At 46.6% G+C, this 16,572-nt stretch overlaps 1 protein-coding gene and 1 long non-coding RNA gene across 3 annotated transcripts in view; one reads left to right on the forward strand and one right to left on the reverse strand.

Moving 5' to 3' along the window:
* PHLPP1 (PH domain and leucine rich repeat protein phosphatase 1) overlaps positions 1-4,829 on the reverse strand; it is a 229,866-nt gene extending 225,037 nt beyond the window's left edge. The window contains exon 1 of the mRNA XM_051851890.2: positions 3,115-4,829. Coding sequence (XP_051707850.2) covers positions 3,115-4,624 — 1,510 coding nt within the window. The 5' untranslated portion in view covers positions 4,625-4,829. The remainder of the gene's footprint in view (positions 1-3,114) is intronic.
* A 165-nt stretch (positions 4,830-4,994) lies between these two features.
* Positions 4,995-5,736, forward strand: LOC103349395 (uncharacterized). 2 transcript variants are annotated; one of them, XR_011379304.1, is made up of 3 exons: positions 4,995-5,125; positions 5,397-5,478; positions 5,599-5,736. It is a non-coding gene; the product is annotated as an uncharacterized lncRNA (long non-coding RNA). The 2 variants fall into 2 exon arrangements; XR_517570.3 differs by having other exon boundaries at positions 5,001-5,108.
* Positions 5,737-16,572: the final 10,836 nt, after the last annotated feature.

Genomic DNA, 16,572 nt, shown 5'->3' on the forward strand with positions numbered 1-16,572 from the left:
CACCCTTTCTCATTCCTACAACTTGAACTGAAATAGCTAGATTACTGTATCTAAAAGGTGGGAGAAAAAAGTCAACAAAATGTACAATGTAGAATTTAATAATGTCCATGATCAAAGACACAGACTCCCTAGGGAGTCCAAAAAACAAGCTCATTTATGTCTATGAGTCCTTAACTTATGCCAGGCTACCTAAGTTCTTAAATTTTTTAAGCTAAAATTACTCTTTCAGGTAAAATGTAAGATGTATGATTTTAAAAGGGAATTAAAAGCTGACACACTTAGCATATTTAAGTAACTTCAGATAAGACTATTTAAATTTTCTCATATGTTGCAATGGCTAAGACAATGTTTGCTTGATAAGTGAAATAATAAGTTTCAAACTAAATTTCCAAGAACTCTGTAATTAGATAGTTATCTTTTACCCAATGCCTTTTAGTTCTTTAACGAGTTTCATTTTACTTCACCCAAATATTTAAATATTCTAAGCAACCACAAATGGCTTTCAAAACGTTTAAGGACAACCTGACTCAGGTTATCAACACTGACATTTAATTGGAAGGTGACCCTCAAGACAATGAAAGTCCTCTGCTAGACAAGAGCTTCTCAAAACAAGTAGCTGACCAGATAAACTAGATGGACAGTAGATAACAAGCACAGCTTAAGTACAGGAGAATATTCAGAAGGTTTCAAAAACAACCTTCTAGCTATCAGTGCCAACAACACAAACAAAAAGCAATGCTGCAAAAAAAATTTAATGCTATATATAAAATCATAAAAAATGACAATTTTCCAATATTCTCTTTAAAGATGTGATCCAAAACATTAGTTATCCTCTCCCTAAGGAAAAGAATTACTTCCAAAACATAACACTCTCTTGTTGGAGGGCTTATATTCCAATGAAGTGCAGAGGTAGTCTAGGAATCTCTTCCAGCCTGACACAAAGCTTCACTACACATGAATCCTGACAGTTCCAAAGTGGACCACCTTGGAGCAAGGTGGCCATCAGTAACTGAAGCTGCTTGCAAACACTCACCATGTGCTACATTTGGTTCAATGGCAAAAGAACATCTGCAGAGAGATGTCTGGTGTGTTAGGTCTAAAAGAAACTCAGCCTTGCTTGGAAGCCAAAATAAGCAATTAAACATCTTTGCAACAATCACGCATCTCCCTTCTAGGGCACCTGTATACTGACTCCATATTCAAGAATACGTGGGATACTGCGTGTGGCATCCACACTTTATTGGTTATTTTTATAAACATAAACACAGAGACAGATAGGTATTTATGCTATGCATATATAAGAAAGCAGCAAGTTCAGAAGGAGGTAACAATGACTGCTTTTGATAAGGGAAAAAAACGATTAAAATGACCATGTCAGAAACTAAGGACTTAAACAGAAATAGGACTGTCATTTCTTATATTGAGTTTAATAAACAAAACAAAAAAAGCAGCTTATCATCCACTTAGAATATGTTAGCCCCTCTTGAAGAGACAACTGAAGATTTTTATTTCACAACTATAACACCAAAACCTTTCTCACGGACATCTACCATGATCAGAATAGACAATCAGGAGCAAAGGAAGGGCTACAGAGCTCTTTGGGTACAAAATATGTTCAAATACTGTTTATTTAACTACTTGTTTCATATCTATTTCCCTCCACACAGCTAAGTTTAGTTATAAGGGCATTCATTGTTCTCATGTTAACACCAAGTATATAGTCTCCTTCGAAGTATAATTATCATTTGGTGTTTGTATAAAACATTTTACAAATTCCATGAGCTGTAGGAGGAAGGGATATAGCTGTTGCTCCTATATATTAAAAGGAAAAAAAATCACCTATATTCTGGTCCATAAACTGTAAAAGGCATGTCACCCAGCTGAGATACTGGCTTCAGATGGTATGACTTGATTTTCTTAATAAGGCAAAAATCACCAGAAACCTGCTAAGAACTTCAGAGAATTTTCAATGAAACTTACAGGAACCAGGTATACTACAACCTTGCCTATTTCAATGTGGAGAACAGATTTCTTCATTCAAAAAGTAAACTGCCACTAGGACCAAAGCACATGTTAAGTTTGAAAGAATGGCTATGGATATACAGAGTCGTCATAAGTTTATTTTCCCACCACCACCTACAAACTCATACCTAAAGTTGGTTAGGATTTAATTCCGCTAATGGTAACTTAAATAAAATTCCTAATCATACAATCTTATCTTTAAATCACAAGAGGCAAAGGGCACAAACAACTTATAAAGCTGAAGTACAATAACAAGGACCTATGGCTCCCTAATTCACTTCTAGCCAAGCCTTTAGCCAAAGGAGAAATGCCGCATCAACAACTTGTGCTGGTCCTGCAAAGACTGAGCAGCATTTTAGGTCACATCCAAAGAGACAGATATTGCAATACGGAACCCCTACTGCAAGTCCTACCGCGAGGGTCTGTGCCCACCACAAAGGCCAGAGGAAAAAAAGAAACAGGCAAAATCACTTGGATGCAAGATTCAAAAATCGAAAATAAGCCTCCCTCCCTCCAAAAAAAAAAAAAAAAAAAGCGCTTCGGAAAAGTATCACTTTAAAAAAGGATCGTATTCGTGAAGTTTCCAAGGAGAACTCCCTGGGTAAACACGCAGGCAGAGAGCTGAACACGCCGGGGCCCCAGCTGGCAGGGAAGGAGTCAGGGCAGCGCATACTGTACTTGTGGCTGGCTCGGTCCACTGCGGCCAAGACGCAGGGCCGGGGTTCCCCTGGGGTGGGCACTGTCCTGTGCACGCGAGGGCTTCCCTGACACCCAGCAAGGCCCCGGGAGAGGCCTGAAGGCAGCAACCCGACGGCTCCAGGTGCCACCTCCTCCGTCGGGAGTGCACGCTTCCTGGACTTCCCCGCGATCTGGGCCAGCTCCGCCACACCGCTTTCTGGTCCCTGAGCCCTCACGACAGACCACAAACGGGCGGATGTGAGGATTCCTCCTCCCAGCACCACACGGCCCGACCGTGCAAGCCGGAACCAAGGCTCACACCAGGACTCCCCGGGACCCGCAGCGACTCTTGGGCCGGGCAACAGACTCCTTCCTGGGTCCCTGCAAGAGTGCACGTGCAGGTGCTTTCCTTACCTACATAGAAGCGGATGAGACAGCCGATCTCCGAGTCCATGCCCTCCTCCTGCACCCGCCACAGCTCCCCGAATCCCAGCTGGAAGAGGTAGTCATTCTGGATCTGCAGCGGCTTCTCGTCCGCCTCCAAGCGCCGGGTGGTCTCTCCGTGGAGCTGCACGTAGAGGGTGGGCGGCGGGGGCACCTTCGACGGGGCGCCTCCTGGGGCCTCGGCCGCCGCCGCCGCCTCCTCCGGCCGAGGCCCCTCGGGGGCAGCGCCGCCTGCGATGTCCGCGCCCCTGGGGGCTTGCTTCGGCAGAGAGCGGGAGGCGGTCGGGGAAGGCGGCCCGGGCTGTGCGGGACCGCAGGGCTGACCCGGGGCCCCCGTCGGGGTCGGGGCTGAGTCGGTCTCGAGCTCCTCAGACGAGGACGAGCCGCCGCCGCTGCTGTAGGGGTCCAGCCGGTCGGACACGCTCTCGGCGCTGGGGCTCAGGCTGAAGCTCTCGGTGTCGGAGGCCGGCGCCGCGGCCGCGCCGTCCAGGGGCCGCGGGACGCCTGGCGGAGGAGAGCCGAGGCCCCTAGCGAACGGCTCGCCGGGGCTGCAGTCCGAGGGGACCGGGCTAGCGCGGGCGGCGCACCGCGCCCCCCGGCCCGGGCCGCCGGCGGGCAGTGGCAGGTCGGTGGGCGGCGCGCGCGAGGGGCCCCCGACGGCACCCGGCGCGTTCCCCGCCGGCAGCTCGGGGGCCGCGAGCCGGGGCCCGGCGTCGGGGGAAGCCTCGGCGCCAGCGGGTCCGGGCCCCTGGCCCAGAACCTTCAGCACGCCGCCGCCTTTGTGGCCGAGCTGCAGCAGGCGGGCGGCCACCTCCCCGGCCGTGGTGTCCAGCGTGCAGAGCACCGGGCGCAGGTAGGCGGAGGCCGTGTGGCGGTCGAAGACGTGCAGGCAGCCCCGCCGGAGCTGCTGCCTCACCCAGTCCCGGTCCGACGGCTGCAGCGGCATCACCTGCCGGTGCTTCAGCAGCAGCGTCTTCCTGTCCAAGCTCCGGGTGCACAGCGACGCCGAGGCCGAGCAGGAGGCGGGGAGGCCGGCGGCGCCCGCGGGGTGCGAGACGGCAGCCGCCGAAGACGACGACGAGGACGACGACGACGACGACGACGACGAGGCGGCAGCGGCGGACAGATTCCTCTTGAGCCGCCCTCTCCTCAGCAGCAGCGAGTTAGCGCCGTGGCCGGCCCCCGGCACCGCGGCTGCCCCGCCGGCCGCGGGCTGAGGCGCCCCGCGCCGCCTCCTGCGCCCGGCGCCCCCCGCCCGGCCCGGCAGCGGCCCCAGCGGCGCCTCGCCGGGGGCCTCTTCCCGCGCCCCGCAGCCGCTGCCCTTCCCGCCGCTCGGGGCCGCCGCGGTCGGCGCGGACTCCAGGCTCCGGCCGCCCCCGGCCGCCGCCGCCGCCGCCGCCGCTGCTGCGGGAGCCGGAGCGCGGTCCTCCCGGCCGGGGTCGGGGAGTCGCTGCGCCGGGGCCGCGGCGGCGGGCTCCATTGCCGCGGGGCTTCGCGTTTTCCCCCCAGCTCCGGAGGCAGCGGGCGGAGAGGGAGGCGAAGGTGGGAGACGGCGGCGGCGGCGGCGGCGGCGCGCGGAGAAGGGAGAAGCCAATGGCGTTCGGCGCGGCCGTTCCAGGGGATTATGTGGCAATTCGGAGTATTCCGCCGGTGTCTCGGTGTTCCATCCCGCGCGCCCGCCCGCCTCGCCGCCGCCGCCGCCGCCCCCCCCCCCGCACACACGCCCTCCCCGCGGGGGTCGCGAGCTCCCCCGCGCCAGGCCCCGCCTGCTCCCCCCACCTCGCCCCGGCGAACCAGCCGCCGAGCTGGGCTCATTGAATATTAATCGCGCGGCGGGAGCGGGAAGGCGGGAGGCGGGCCGGGCGAGAGCTCAGCGCGCACCTCATGAATATGCATCGCCAGCATGACGGCATTCCCGGGAGGAGCGGGGAGCGCCGGAGGACGGCGGGGGGCGGAGCCTAAGAGTAAACAAACGTGACGCGTGCGTGCGGGGGCGGGGCGGGGGCAGTCTCCCGGGAGGTCCCAGAGCCGGCCTCGGAGAGGGGTGGTGACGAGAGGGGTGCGCGGTGCACCTAGGGAGTTGTAGTTCTCTTCTGGGGACGGCTATTCTTGAGAGAAAAGTGGGGAACTACAAGCCCCAGCGATCCTTGGGTTCTCCGCCTTGCTGCCAGCATCTGACCATGACCAGTGGGGATTGTGCCCTCTGCTGTTGAACTCTGTACCGAAGTGTGTTCTTGCGGGTTTACTTGTAGCTTACCCGCCCACTGTCCCTTGCCAGATGACTTTTATTTTCCTTGCTAATTGAAAAAGGAGGATTTCCAGGGACTCTAAACGGTAAGAAAACACTCGATCCTCACCCCCGCCCATTGCGTGAGATACAAATACACACCCACAGCACAGCACCTCAGGATCACCGGCACTCCCGGTGCGCCGACACGATTTTTCTCTTTCGAGGCCCGGGGAGACGGGCAGTGTCCTCATTGAATATGCTTGCGGGAGCCCTGAGCCCATCCTCTCCCGCCGGAAGGAGCACAGCAAAGAACCGGAGTTGTTTGAAGTTTGCCGTCGCTTTATTCAGGCGGAGTGAAGTGGGAAAGGGAAGAAGCGGTGGCGTGGAGACGCGGGGGGCTGCTTCGCGTGTTCCCGTCGCCTTCCCGGGTTTTTTCAGTCACGTTCACAACAGGATTTCCCTGCAGCTTCTATGTGTAGTTGTGGTCTGAAAAGTTACATTTATTTCGTCAGTTGAAACAGCATTGTAGTCTGTAGCGGGACAGTTTACTGTTTCAAAGAATTTAGTACACGTTTTAAATTGATCTAACAGTCTTAGATTTGTAAGTCGGGATTTCCACACGTGAGACTTTTAAAATAACTTTACTACCATCCAGGGCCTGTCTGAACTTTCAGTTGCTAAACTTGGAGGTGAGGAGAGAAAAGGAGAGAGAACTGGAAGTTGTGGCGAGAGAATCGCACTTAGCTTATCCTTGCAGTTTCTCCAAGAGGAGTGGAAGCAGCTACCTGGACAACAAATAAATACTTCTCTGTGATTCCTGAAATTTCTGAAAGAAAATTTTCATATATTTTCCTTTTGAAGTCTTCCCTGGCCTCGTGAAAATAGTTTTTACTCCGTTTGAATTCAATCAACAGCAAACACTTTTGAATGTAGGGATATTGCAAGTTCTCACACGAGAGTTAACAAATTCAAGTCAATTAATTTAACAAATAATTGTGAGCATGTATTATGAACCAGTCACTAGGTAAAGCAATTGAATATATCATACACTATCCTTGCCTCCACAGGGTTTATAAATTAGAATGTTCAACAAGTGAGACATGTACAAAAATATAAGGTACTGTGGAAACACACTCCGCCGGCGCCGCGGCTCACTAGGCTAATCCTCCGCCTTGCTGCCCCTGCACACCGGGTTCTAGTCCCAGTCGGAGCGCAGGATTCTGTCCTGGTTGCCCCTCTTCCAGGCCAGCTCTCTGCTGTGGCCAGGGAGTGCAGTGGAGGATGGCCCAAGTCCTTGGGCCCTGCACCCCACGGGAGACCAGGAGAAGCACCTGGCTCCTGCCATCAGATCAGCGCAGTGCGCCGGCTGCAGCGCGCCGAGTGCGGCGGCCATTGGAGGGTGAACCAAGGGCAAAAGGAAGACCTTTCTCTCTGTCTCTCTCTCTCTCACTGTCCACTCTGCCTGTAGAAAGAAAGAAAGAAAGAAAGAAAGAAAGAAAGAAAGAAAGAAAGAAAGAAGGAAGGAAGGAAGGAAGGAAGGAAGGAAGGAAGGAAGGAAGGAAGGAAGGAAGGAAGGAAGGAAGGAAGGAAGGAAGGAAGGAAGGAAGGAAGGAAGGAAGGAAGGAAGGAAGGAAAGGGACTCAAAACGAGGGGAAGTCAGAAAATAGAGAGCTAACTTAGAATGAAATTTTCTGGAGCGAATAAAAAATAAGTACTTGATGAAGAATCGCGGTGTCTCACTAGGCTAATCCTCCACCTAGCGGCGCCGGCACACCGGGTTCTAGTCCCGGTCGGGGCGCTGGATTCTGTCCCGGTTGCCCCTCTTCCAGGCCAGCTCTCTGCTGTGGCCCGGGAGTGCAGTGGTGGATGTCCCCCAGGAAAAGCACCTGGCTCCTGGCTTCGGATCAGCGCAGCGCGCCAGCCGCAGCAGCCATTGGAGGGTGAACCAATGGCAAAAAGGAAGACCTTTCTCTCTGTCTCTCTCTCTCACTGTCCACTCTGCCTGTCAAAAAAAAAAAAAAAAAAAAAGGCAGATTGTGCATATTGTATATTGAAGATAAATTTTAGCTATACTAACCTATATGTTTCCTTGAGTAGCACCTAACATAACCCATTAGTTCTAGAAATGGAAAGATAGGTATTTTAGTTTGCACATCCTTTAATATGATTTAAAAACAAAGCCCAGGGGGCCAGCATTGTGGCATAGCAGGTTAAACCTCCACCTGTGACACCAGCATCCCGTTTGGGCACCGATTTATGTCTCAGCTGCTCCACTTCTGATCTAGCTCCCTGCTAATGCATCTGGGAAAGCAAATGGTCCTAATCCTTGGGCCCCTACACCCACATGAGAGACCCTGGCTCCTGGCTTGGGCCTGGCCCAGTCCTGGCCATTGCAGTCATTTGGAGAGTAAACCAGCAGATGGAAGGGCTCTGTCTGTAGTGCCCTCTCTTTCTCTGTAACTCTGCCTTTCAAATAAAAAAAAATGTTAAATTTCAAAACTAAAACATAGAATTTTTACCTCTTTATGTTCATTAGTTCTTTAAATTTTGCTCTATTAACAAATGTATATTAATTTGCTTTCTAGAGTTACATTTATTTAGCTAATGTAACAAGCTTTAAGACAGTCTCTTCCAACCATAAGTCCTGTCACCACTGGACCTTGGATGTTCAGTGGCATCCTGAGACAGTACAGTATTGTATTTAATCTACCTCTAATTCCCAGCACTAAGCTTTACAGTCTCCATTGCTCTCCCTTTTTATCTTGCAGGATTTCTGTTTATACTTTCAAAGTATTTATAACAAAAAAATCTATTGCAAGGGGAAAAATTTTAAGGAACAGCATTGCTCATAGACTTTGTGTATCCAAAGTATTGGCAGATAGATACTTGGTTTCAGGAAAGCAAAAAAAAAAAAAAAGTTAAAGTAACAGCATTCCCACCTCAAAACAAACAAAAAACAGGGAGGGAAATGAACAGTACACTTTTGTATGATTCCATTCATAGAGTCATAACTTGAAAGATGACAAATTCCATTGTATTGAGAATAATAATTGGAGGTGAGGGGAAAGCAGAAAGGCGGGGGTCGGTAATGCTTCTCTTCCCTTGTTCCACCCCCAGACCTTCAGTGAAGTCACTCAACTTGCATGTGAGAGGACAGAAAGACAGACAGAAAACCCGAGTCCCCAGGGCTAGCGTTGTGGTGCAGAGGGATTAAACCACTGTCACTTGTGACCCAGGCATACCATATCAGAGTGCTTGTCCCAGTTCTGGCTGCTCATATTCCAATCCAGTTTCTTGCTAATGATCCTGGGGAAGCTGGGGCACGTGGGCCCCTGCCACTCACATGGGAGACGTGGATAGAGTTCCTAACCCTTGGCTTCAACCTGGCCCAGCCCGCAGTTGCATCATTTAGGGAGTGAACCAGTGGATGGAAGATCAATCTCTCTTTCTGTTACTCTTTTTTTTTTTTAAGATTTATTTTTATTTATTTGAAAGAGTGACAGGGAGAAAAGGAGAGACAAGGAGAGAGAGCCATGTTCCAACTGCTGGTTCACTCCCCCCAGATGGCCACAACTGCCAGGGCTGAGCCAGGCTGGAGCCAGGAGCTCCAGCTGGGTCTCCCACATGGGTAGCAGGGGCCTAAGCACTTGGGCCATCTCTGCCGCTTTTCCCAGGCCATTAGCAGGAGTTGGATCAGAAGTGGAACAGCCAGGACACGAACCAGTGCCGGTATGGGATGCTGGCGTCACAGGTGGTGACTTTACACACCATACCACAACTCCAGTCCTATTCTGCCTTTTAAATTTAAAAAAAAAAAAAAAAAAAAAAAAAAACTTTAAAGAATAGACATTCTCATTAATTTTTTTAAGATATTATTTTATTTATTTGAAAGACAGAGTTACACCCGGTTGTCCCTCTTCCAGGCCAGCCCTCTGCTGTGGCCAGGGAGTGCAGTGGAGGATGGCCCAGGTGCTTGGGCCCTGCACCCCATGGGAGACCAGGAAAAGCACCTGGCTCCTGGCTCCTGCCATCGGATCAGCGCGGTGCACCGGCCGCAGCGCGCCGGCCGCGGCGGCCATTGGAGGGTGAACCAACGGCAAAGGAAGACCTTTCTCTCTGTCTCTCTCTCTCACTGTCCACTCTGCCTGTCAAAAAAAAAAAAAAAAAAAAGAAAGAAAGAAAGACAGAGTTACAGAGACAGAGAGAGGTCTTATCTGCTAGTTCACTCCCCAAACGTGCACAGCAACAACTGGAGCTGAGCCGAACTGAAGCCAGGAGCCAGAAGCTTCTCCCGGGTCTAGCACGTGGGTGCAGGGGCCCAATAACTTGGGCCATCCTCTACTGCTTTCCCAAGCACATTAGCAGGGAGCTGGATTGGAAGTGGAACAGCCAGGATGATGGTGCTGCAGGCTGGGGCTTTTACCTGCTGCGCCACAGCACCAACCCAATATTCTCATTATTACTACATCAACCAGAACCTTGTAGTTGAAATTGATGAAGGGAAATAAGGGTTTGTTAGTATCATGGAACATCATCCAGACCATCTGTGCCAACCCACACTATACAATTTCTCTGAATAAGAATTGGGTTTCAATAAAACACAAATATTTTCCAGACATGTATGAAATACATGAAATAGCAGCAGCTTCTACTTAGAGTGGGGAATGTGCTAGAATCCTAAAACCATGTAAATCATAAATGCCCATCCCCCTTTAAAGTGTTCCAAATGTACAATCTAATACTGTATTTCTGAGTAGCCACAGTTTTCAAAGAATCACATCTTTAAGGACTAAAAGATAATCCCAAAAAGAAACATCAGATGCAAAAGTTGTAAACCTTCATGCCATCTTGTTAAAATATTTTCACAGCTAAGTTTAGAAAAAGAATATAATTCTCAATTTATTGCCATAGTTTATTTCATGCTGTGTGATTTATAACTGACTGGCTGTGTTCTGTATCTGCTTATACCCTTAGATCTAAGATAAAAGGAACCATCTTTGGGATTTTTTTTTTTTGTTTAATATAGCAGTTGGAATTTTAATGGAAGCATGAATTGATAACTGAGAAAGTTTTGGTCTGAATTGTTAGGGGGTTCAGCTGTGTCTAGAAATAAAGTCAGCAAGATGCAACGTACACTGTAATACATTTAGTTAGTACATTATGAACAAGGAATCTAATTATAGTTTCACATTTTTATGTCCCTGGAGCTACTAGTGGTTTACCATGCCTAAATTGCTCACTGTTTACTCATTCTTTTTACTATGAGGAGCCCATTTAGCAAATTACTGCTCTAGTGCACTAAATGGGCCCCAGGTGGCCAGACTGAATTAATACGTTCCTTGTACACTGGCAGGATGAGACCTTATGTCTCTCTAACATCTTACCCCTCCCTTGTAAAATTTATAATTTGAATTCTACCAATTCCCGCCATCATTTTAAGTAGGCCTGTTTTATAGATATGACTCGACAGCATTTCAGACTTTAGTGTACCCTCTTGAATCCCATAATTCTTTGTCTTTTTCTTGTTTCTCACATATGGCCTCACCCAAATAAACAGATGGTCCGTACGTCAAACAGTGAAGTTTTAAGCCAGAAATCAAGGCCCTGTGGTTCTAACCCCTGCCCCTAACAACGTAAATTACTCGGACATTGATCCAACAAATACTCACTGAACAGTTTTGTGTGTGCTTCATTCACCCTAAGGAAATAGTAGAGACAAAACTCTCTGCCCTAATGAAGCTTAGGTATAGGCATGGCTATTACACTTTAAATAATCAGTTAAAATCAACCTATTCCCTTCCCTTTCATTATATAGACTTCTTATTTTAAGCAAATGGCATATATGAAAATCTAGATATACAAATTATATACTAGAGCTACTAGAGCTGGGGTGGAGAATATTCAGCCTACAGGTTGTATAAGCCCTCAAAATGGTTTGGTCTGGCCCTACCAAGGCAACCACAGTTGGGACTTGAAATTCAATAAATCTAATATTTAAGACTAATATTTAAGTTTATAATTTTGTATGGAAAACTGTGAGTATAGCTTTTCTTCTCAAAGTATTATTTATCCTTTCCCTTATAAATGAATCCATCTTACAGTTGCTTTAAATGCTCTTTTAATGCAAATACATTTAAAATACATTAATTTTAAAATTGATTCACAGATGGCTTTTTAGGAACATGTTTTGCAATGTAGTCTGTCCCAAGCACTTAACACATCTTCACATCAAAATTCATATCTGACAAAAATCCTTCCTGAACATCACAAAGCATTTCTTCTGATTCTTCCATGACTAACATAGGAAAGTGTCTCCCAGGCTCTGACTCCCCCATCCTGATTCATTAGACTATTCCCCTTTTTGCTCCACGGTAGAGAGATTTTTAGGAGACATCATTGCTCTCTAGAAATCTTGCTCTTCCTCCCTCCACCCCCCACTGCCTCCTACCTTCTCCAGCGGTCTGGATTCCTTAGGGTATTTATTTCCTAAGGCTGCTGTAACCAAGTTCCATGAACTGTGTGGTTCAAAACAGCAGAAATGTTTTCTTTCACAGCCCTGGAGGTTGGCAGTCCAAAATTAAGGTGTTGGCTGGGCCATTCTCTCTCTGAAGCTACAGGGAAGGATTCTTCCTTGCCTTTTCCAGCCTCTGGTGGGTGCCAGCGTTCCTTGGCTTCTATCCACATCACTCCAGTCTCTGCCTTCTGGTGTCTGTCACCACATGGTCTTATCCCTATGCCTCTGTGTCCAAATTATACTCTTATAAGGACACCAGTCTTTGGGTACCGACCCACCCTAATCCATCGTCATGACCACATCTTTACTCAATTTTCATCTACAAAGACTGGGTAGGTGTAATTTTGGGGGAAACACTTGAGCCCAATATACTAGGTAGTTTGTACCACTCTTCAACAGAAACAGTCTGAAATTTATCAGACTCTAGGGATTAGTAAACTCCCACCCCTGCAATACACATGCAAAATTGGTACAAACTAGGTTTACTAACTTTCTACTCATTCACTTAAACACTTATGTTTCTGTGCTATATGCTAGGCACCGTACAAGGAACCGAGTATATGATGGTAAAGAGAACAGTTACAATCATTGTCCTCAAAAACACAATTAAGCTATAATTATTATTAAAATACTATTTTGAAAGGTCATTTTATCACACATAAAAGGAAAGAAATCTCAGCATAAAAGGTGGTCCCTTCAAATTGAGGGAAATTAACTCTATGAAAAATATATCCTTCCACCACCCCCCTTTTTATATTACCACAGATAAAGATAAAAATGGAATTCAAGAAAAGTACCCGATCTCAGACAGGTATTTGGGAATCACATCACTCACAGTGCCAAGAGAGTCGCTGTCTCTAGTACTCTACCATTGTAAAGCCAGTAATGGATGGTTATGGTAAATACAGAATTTACCAGTTTACACCATCTGTTGCCATATGTGATCTTATCATTTCTCTGTTGTAAACACAGGATGCCAGAAAAAGCCAGCAGAGGGGCTGGTGCTCAGGTGGGTTCATTAATAAATGGATTAGCATGATGAGAATGACAATGGCAGAATGGCAGTCTCTGTCTCCTACACATGCCATAGTTTGAAAAATAGACCCTGCAATATTTTGGGGAAGTTGTACAGAGTTCAGGATTGGGAATCAGACATCTAACTAGCCAAGTACATTTTTGAGCAGACATTTGACCTCAAGAGCCTTTATTTACTGATTCACGAAATGAAGGGTTGGAACTATAGTGTCTCTAAAGTCTCTTCTGGCTCAGAGATTTCTGGTTCTGACGAAAAGCAAAATGGTCTAATTTGGAATTGGCAAATGTTCTTGTTAGTCACATTCAGATGCTATTAATTTGAAACAAAGAGACTTTTAAAGCTGATTTTTGCCATTTAAAAGAATTTTTAGTGCATTTAGAATAACAGCAGGTTTATTCTGACATTTAAGAAAACAGCAGGGTTTTCAGCCCTTGGAAATATGAATTTGTCACAAATAGGAACCAATTCATAACAAAAGCCACAGCCTCAGATTCCCAAACTGCAGTGTCTTCATCCGTTTTTCCCTTTTATGGTCACAATGTCTACAAATCTCATTATCACAAAGTATAGTCAGCTCACAGAAGCTAAAACATCAGCTCCAGTAAGCACCTGTGTTCCAGCAGACACAGACGAGGATGTCAACATCAGTAGTTCACAATGCCAAAGCTGCGAATCAGCCCAAATGCCTTCCAGCTGCAGAATGGATTTAAACAATGGCAGTATAGGGGACCAACACTGGAGCACAGCAGGTGAAGCCACCACATGCAACATCAGCCTCTCTTATTGGAGCACTGGTTCAAGTCCCAGCTGCACCACATCTGATCTAACTTTCTGCTAATGAACCTGGGAAGGCAGCATATGATGACCCAAGTACTGAGTCCCTGACACTCATGTGAGAGACTAAGATGGAATTCCTGCCTCCTGGCTTCAACCTGGAACAGCCCTGGCTGTTGCAGGTATTTGAGGAGTGAACTACCTAATGGAAGATCTCCCCCTCTGTCACTCTGCATGAATGAATGAATGAATAAATAAATCTTTAAAAAGCAAATAGTAGCATAGTGTTACCCTGAACCACTAATACGGCACCAAAAATGAATAAACTTCCACAAAGCTAAGCAATATGAATGAATCTTTTCTTAATGATTATTTCTTTTCATCTACTTGAAAGATGGAGGGAGAGAAAGAAAAGGAGAGAGAGAGAGAGAGAGAGAGATTCCATCCAGTAGTTTACTCCCCAAATATCTGCAACAGCTGGGGATAGACCAAGCTGAAGCCAGGAGCCCAGAACTCCATCTGGATCTCCCATGTGGATGGCGTGATCTCAAGTACTTGGGTCATCATCCACTGCCTTCCAGGATGCATTAGCAGGTGGCTGAATCTAAAAGGAACAACAGAGATTTGAACCAGCATTTCAGTATGGGATACAAACATCCCAAGCAGCAGCTTGCCTTACTGGGCCACAAGGTCAACTCCTGAATGAATCCCAAAGGCATGTTGGGTGAAGAAACCAGGCACAACAGAATACTTACCATACAATTCCATTTATACAATGTTTAAAAACAAACCTAACTGGGCTAGTGTTGTGGCTTAGTAGGTTAAGCCTCCAACCTGCGATGCTTGGGAGAAGTGAGAGAGTTGTGGCTGTGAATGAGAACCGGGGCTTTGGGGATGATGACAGTGTTCCATTCCGTGATGTCATTGGTTACTTGAGCCTCTTTTTTATATAAATATGTTCAGCTATACAGTTATGTTTATATACTTTCCAGTTTGTGTTCTATTTCATAACAGAACATAAATTTAAATATCAACTGATGTTATGTACTCTGAATTTCTATGTTTTCTCCATTCTTAAGAGTTTAAAGTTGTTACTCACAACTGTTTAATTCCTTTAGAATTTTACTTTTAGTTTAAAACAACTAAAATGTTATAAATTTAACAATTTAAGAAATAATCTTGGGCTGGCATTGTGGTATAACACGTAAAGCTGCCGCCTGCAGTGCTGGAATCCTATATGGGTGCCAGTTCATGTCCCGGTTGCTCCACTTCAAATCCAGTTCCCTGCTAGTGGTCTGGGACAAGCAGTGGAGGATGGACCAAGTGCTTGGACCCCTGCTAGCCACGTGGGAGACCTGGAGGAAGCTCCTGGTTCCTGGCTTCGTCCCAGCCCTGGCCATCGTGGCCATGTAGGGAGTGAACCAGCAAAATGGAAGATCTCTTTCTCTGTATTTCCTCTCTCTTTAACTCTGACTTTCAAATAAGCAAATAAATCTTAAAAAAAAAAAGTAAAGAAAGAATCTTAAAAATTGCTTCCACTGTAAGTAATGAATTCATTTCAGGAGGTATAAAGATGCAATAATGAACAAAAAATCCAAAAATTGAGTTATTTTCACATATTTCCTCTCAAATTTTTTCTATATATTAAATGTAGCTGCAATTTTATATTTTGATTTTTTCTTAAAGCCATGGCATAATCATTTAGCGATGTTATTAAGGACTCACTATAAACAATTTTAAATTCCATATAAAAATGCAATATTCAGGAGAACCATGATTTAAGTAGCCTATGAAGAGTGAATTAATGATTAGACAGGACAAGAAATTGGAGTACAGCATTTTGGTTCTATTTTTATGCAATTTTACTAGTGGAAAAATTGTAAAATTATCCCCAATTTTGCTACACTCTCCTTTCTTTATTTCCCCATCCTGCAAACTACAACACAGGAACATTTAAATCATGCAATGTCTGAAGACCTTTTTGAATAAGTTTACAAGGAAGTCAAAATGAGGAGACATTTACTAAGTGCCTGTAATGTCCCAGGGTAAGTGGTCACATTTAGCAAATTAAAATACAGGACACCCAATTCTTGTGATATTTAGATATATGGAAAACTTATTGGTTGTTTATTTGAGATTTTAATTGAACTGGACATCATATGTTTTATCTGGCAGAATCACTTCCAGGGACTGTCAGGTATGTTTTCTAATTTAATCTCTGACTCCTTTGAGAGTGACATAGGATTCCAGTTTTAAAGAAGAGCCCAGAAAGGTTCGGTAACTTGTCTAAGGTCACACAGCTAATAGGTGTAAAGCAAGGGTAGAAACCCAGACTTTTGGGGTTAGCACTGTGGTGTAGTACACTAAGCCTCCTTCTGCAGCACCGGCAACCCATATGGGCACCAGTTTGTGTCCTGGCTGCTTCCCATCCAATCCAGCTCCCCACTGGTGACCTGAGAAGGCAGTGGAAGATGGCCCAAGTCCTTGGGCCCCTGCACCCATGTGGGAGACCTGGAAGAAATTCCTGGCTCCTGGCTTTGGATGGGCCTAGCTGCAGCTGTTGCAGCCATTTGGGAAATGAACCAGCAGATGGAAGACCTTTATTTCTCTCTCTCTGTCTGTAACTTTGCCTCTCAAATAAATAAATAATCTAAGGAGAGAAAAGAAAAGAAAGAAAAGAGAATAGGGGAGGAGAGGGAGGGAGAGAGAGAGAAAGAAAGAGGAAGGAATGGAGAGAAAGAAAAGAAAGAAGGAAGAAAGGGAGAAAGGAAGGAAGGAAAAAAGGAAGAAAGAAAAAAGGAAAGAGAAAGGAAAGAAGGAGGGAGGGAGGAAGGAGGGAGGGAGGGATGGAGGAAGGAAGGAGGGAGAGAGGGA

Source organism: Oryctolagus cuniculus, chromosome 10 (assembly GCF_964237555.1).
Source record: "Oryctolagus cuniculus chromosome 10, mOryCun1.1, whole genome shotgun sequence".
In the NCBI taxonomy this organism is placed as follows: domain Eukaryota; kingdom Metazoa; phylum Chordata; class Mammalia; order Lagomorpha; family Leporidae; genus Oryctolagus; species Oryctolagus cuniculus.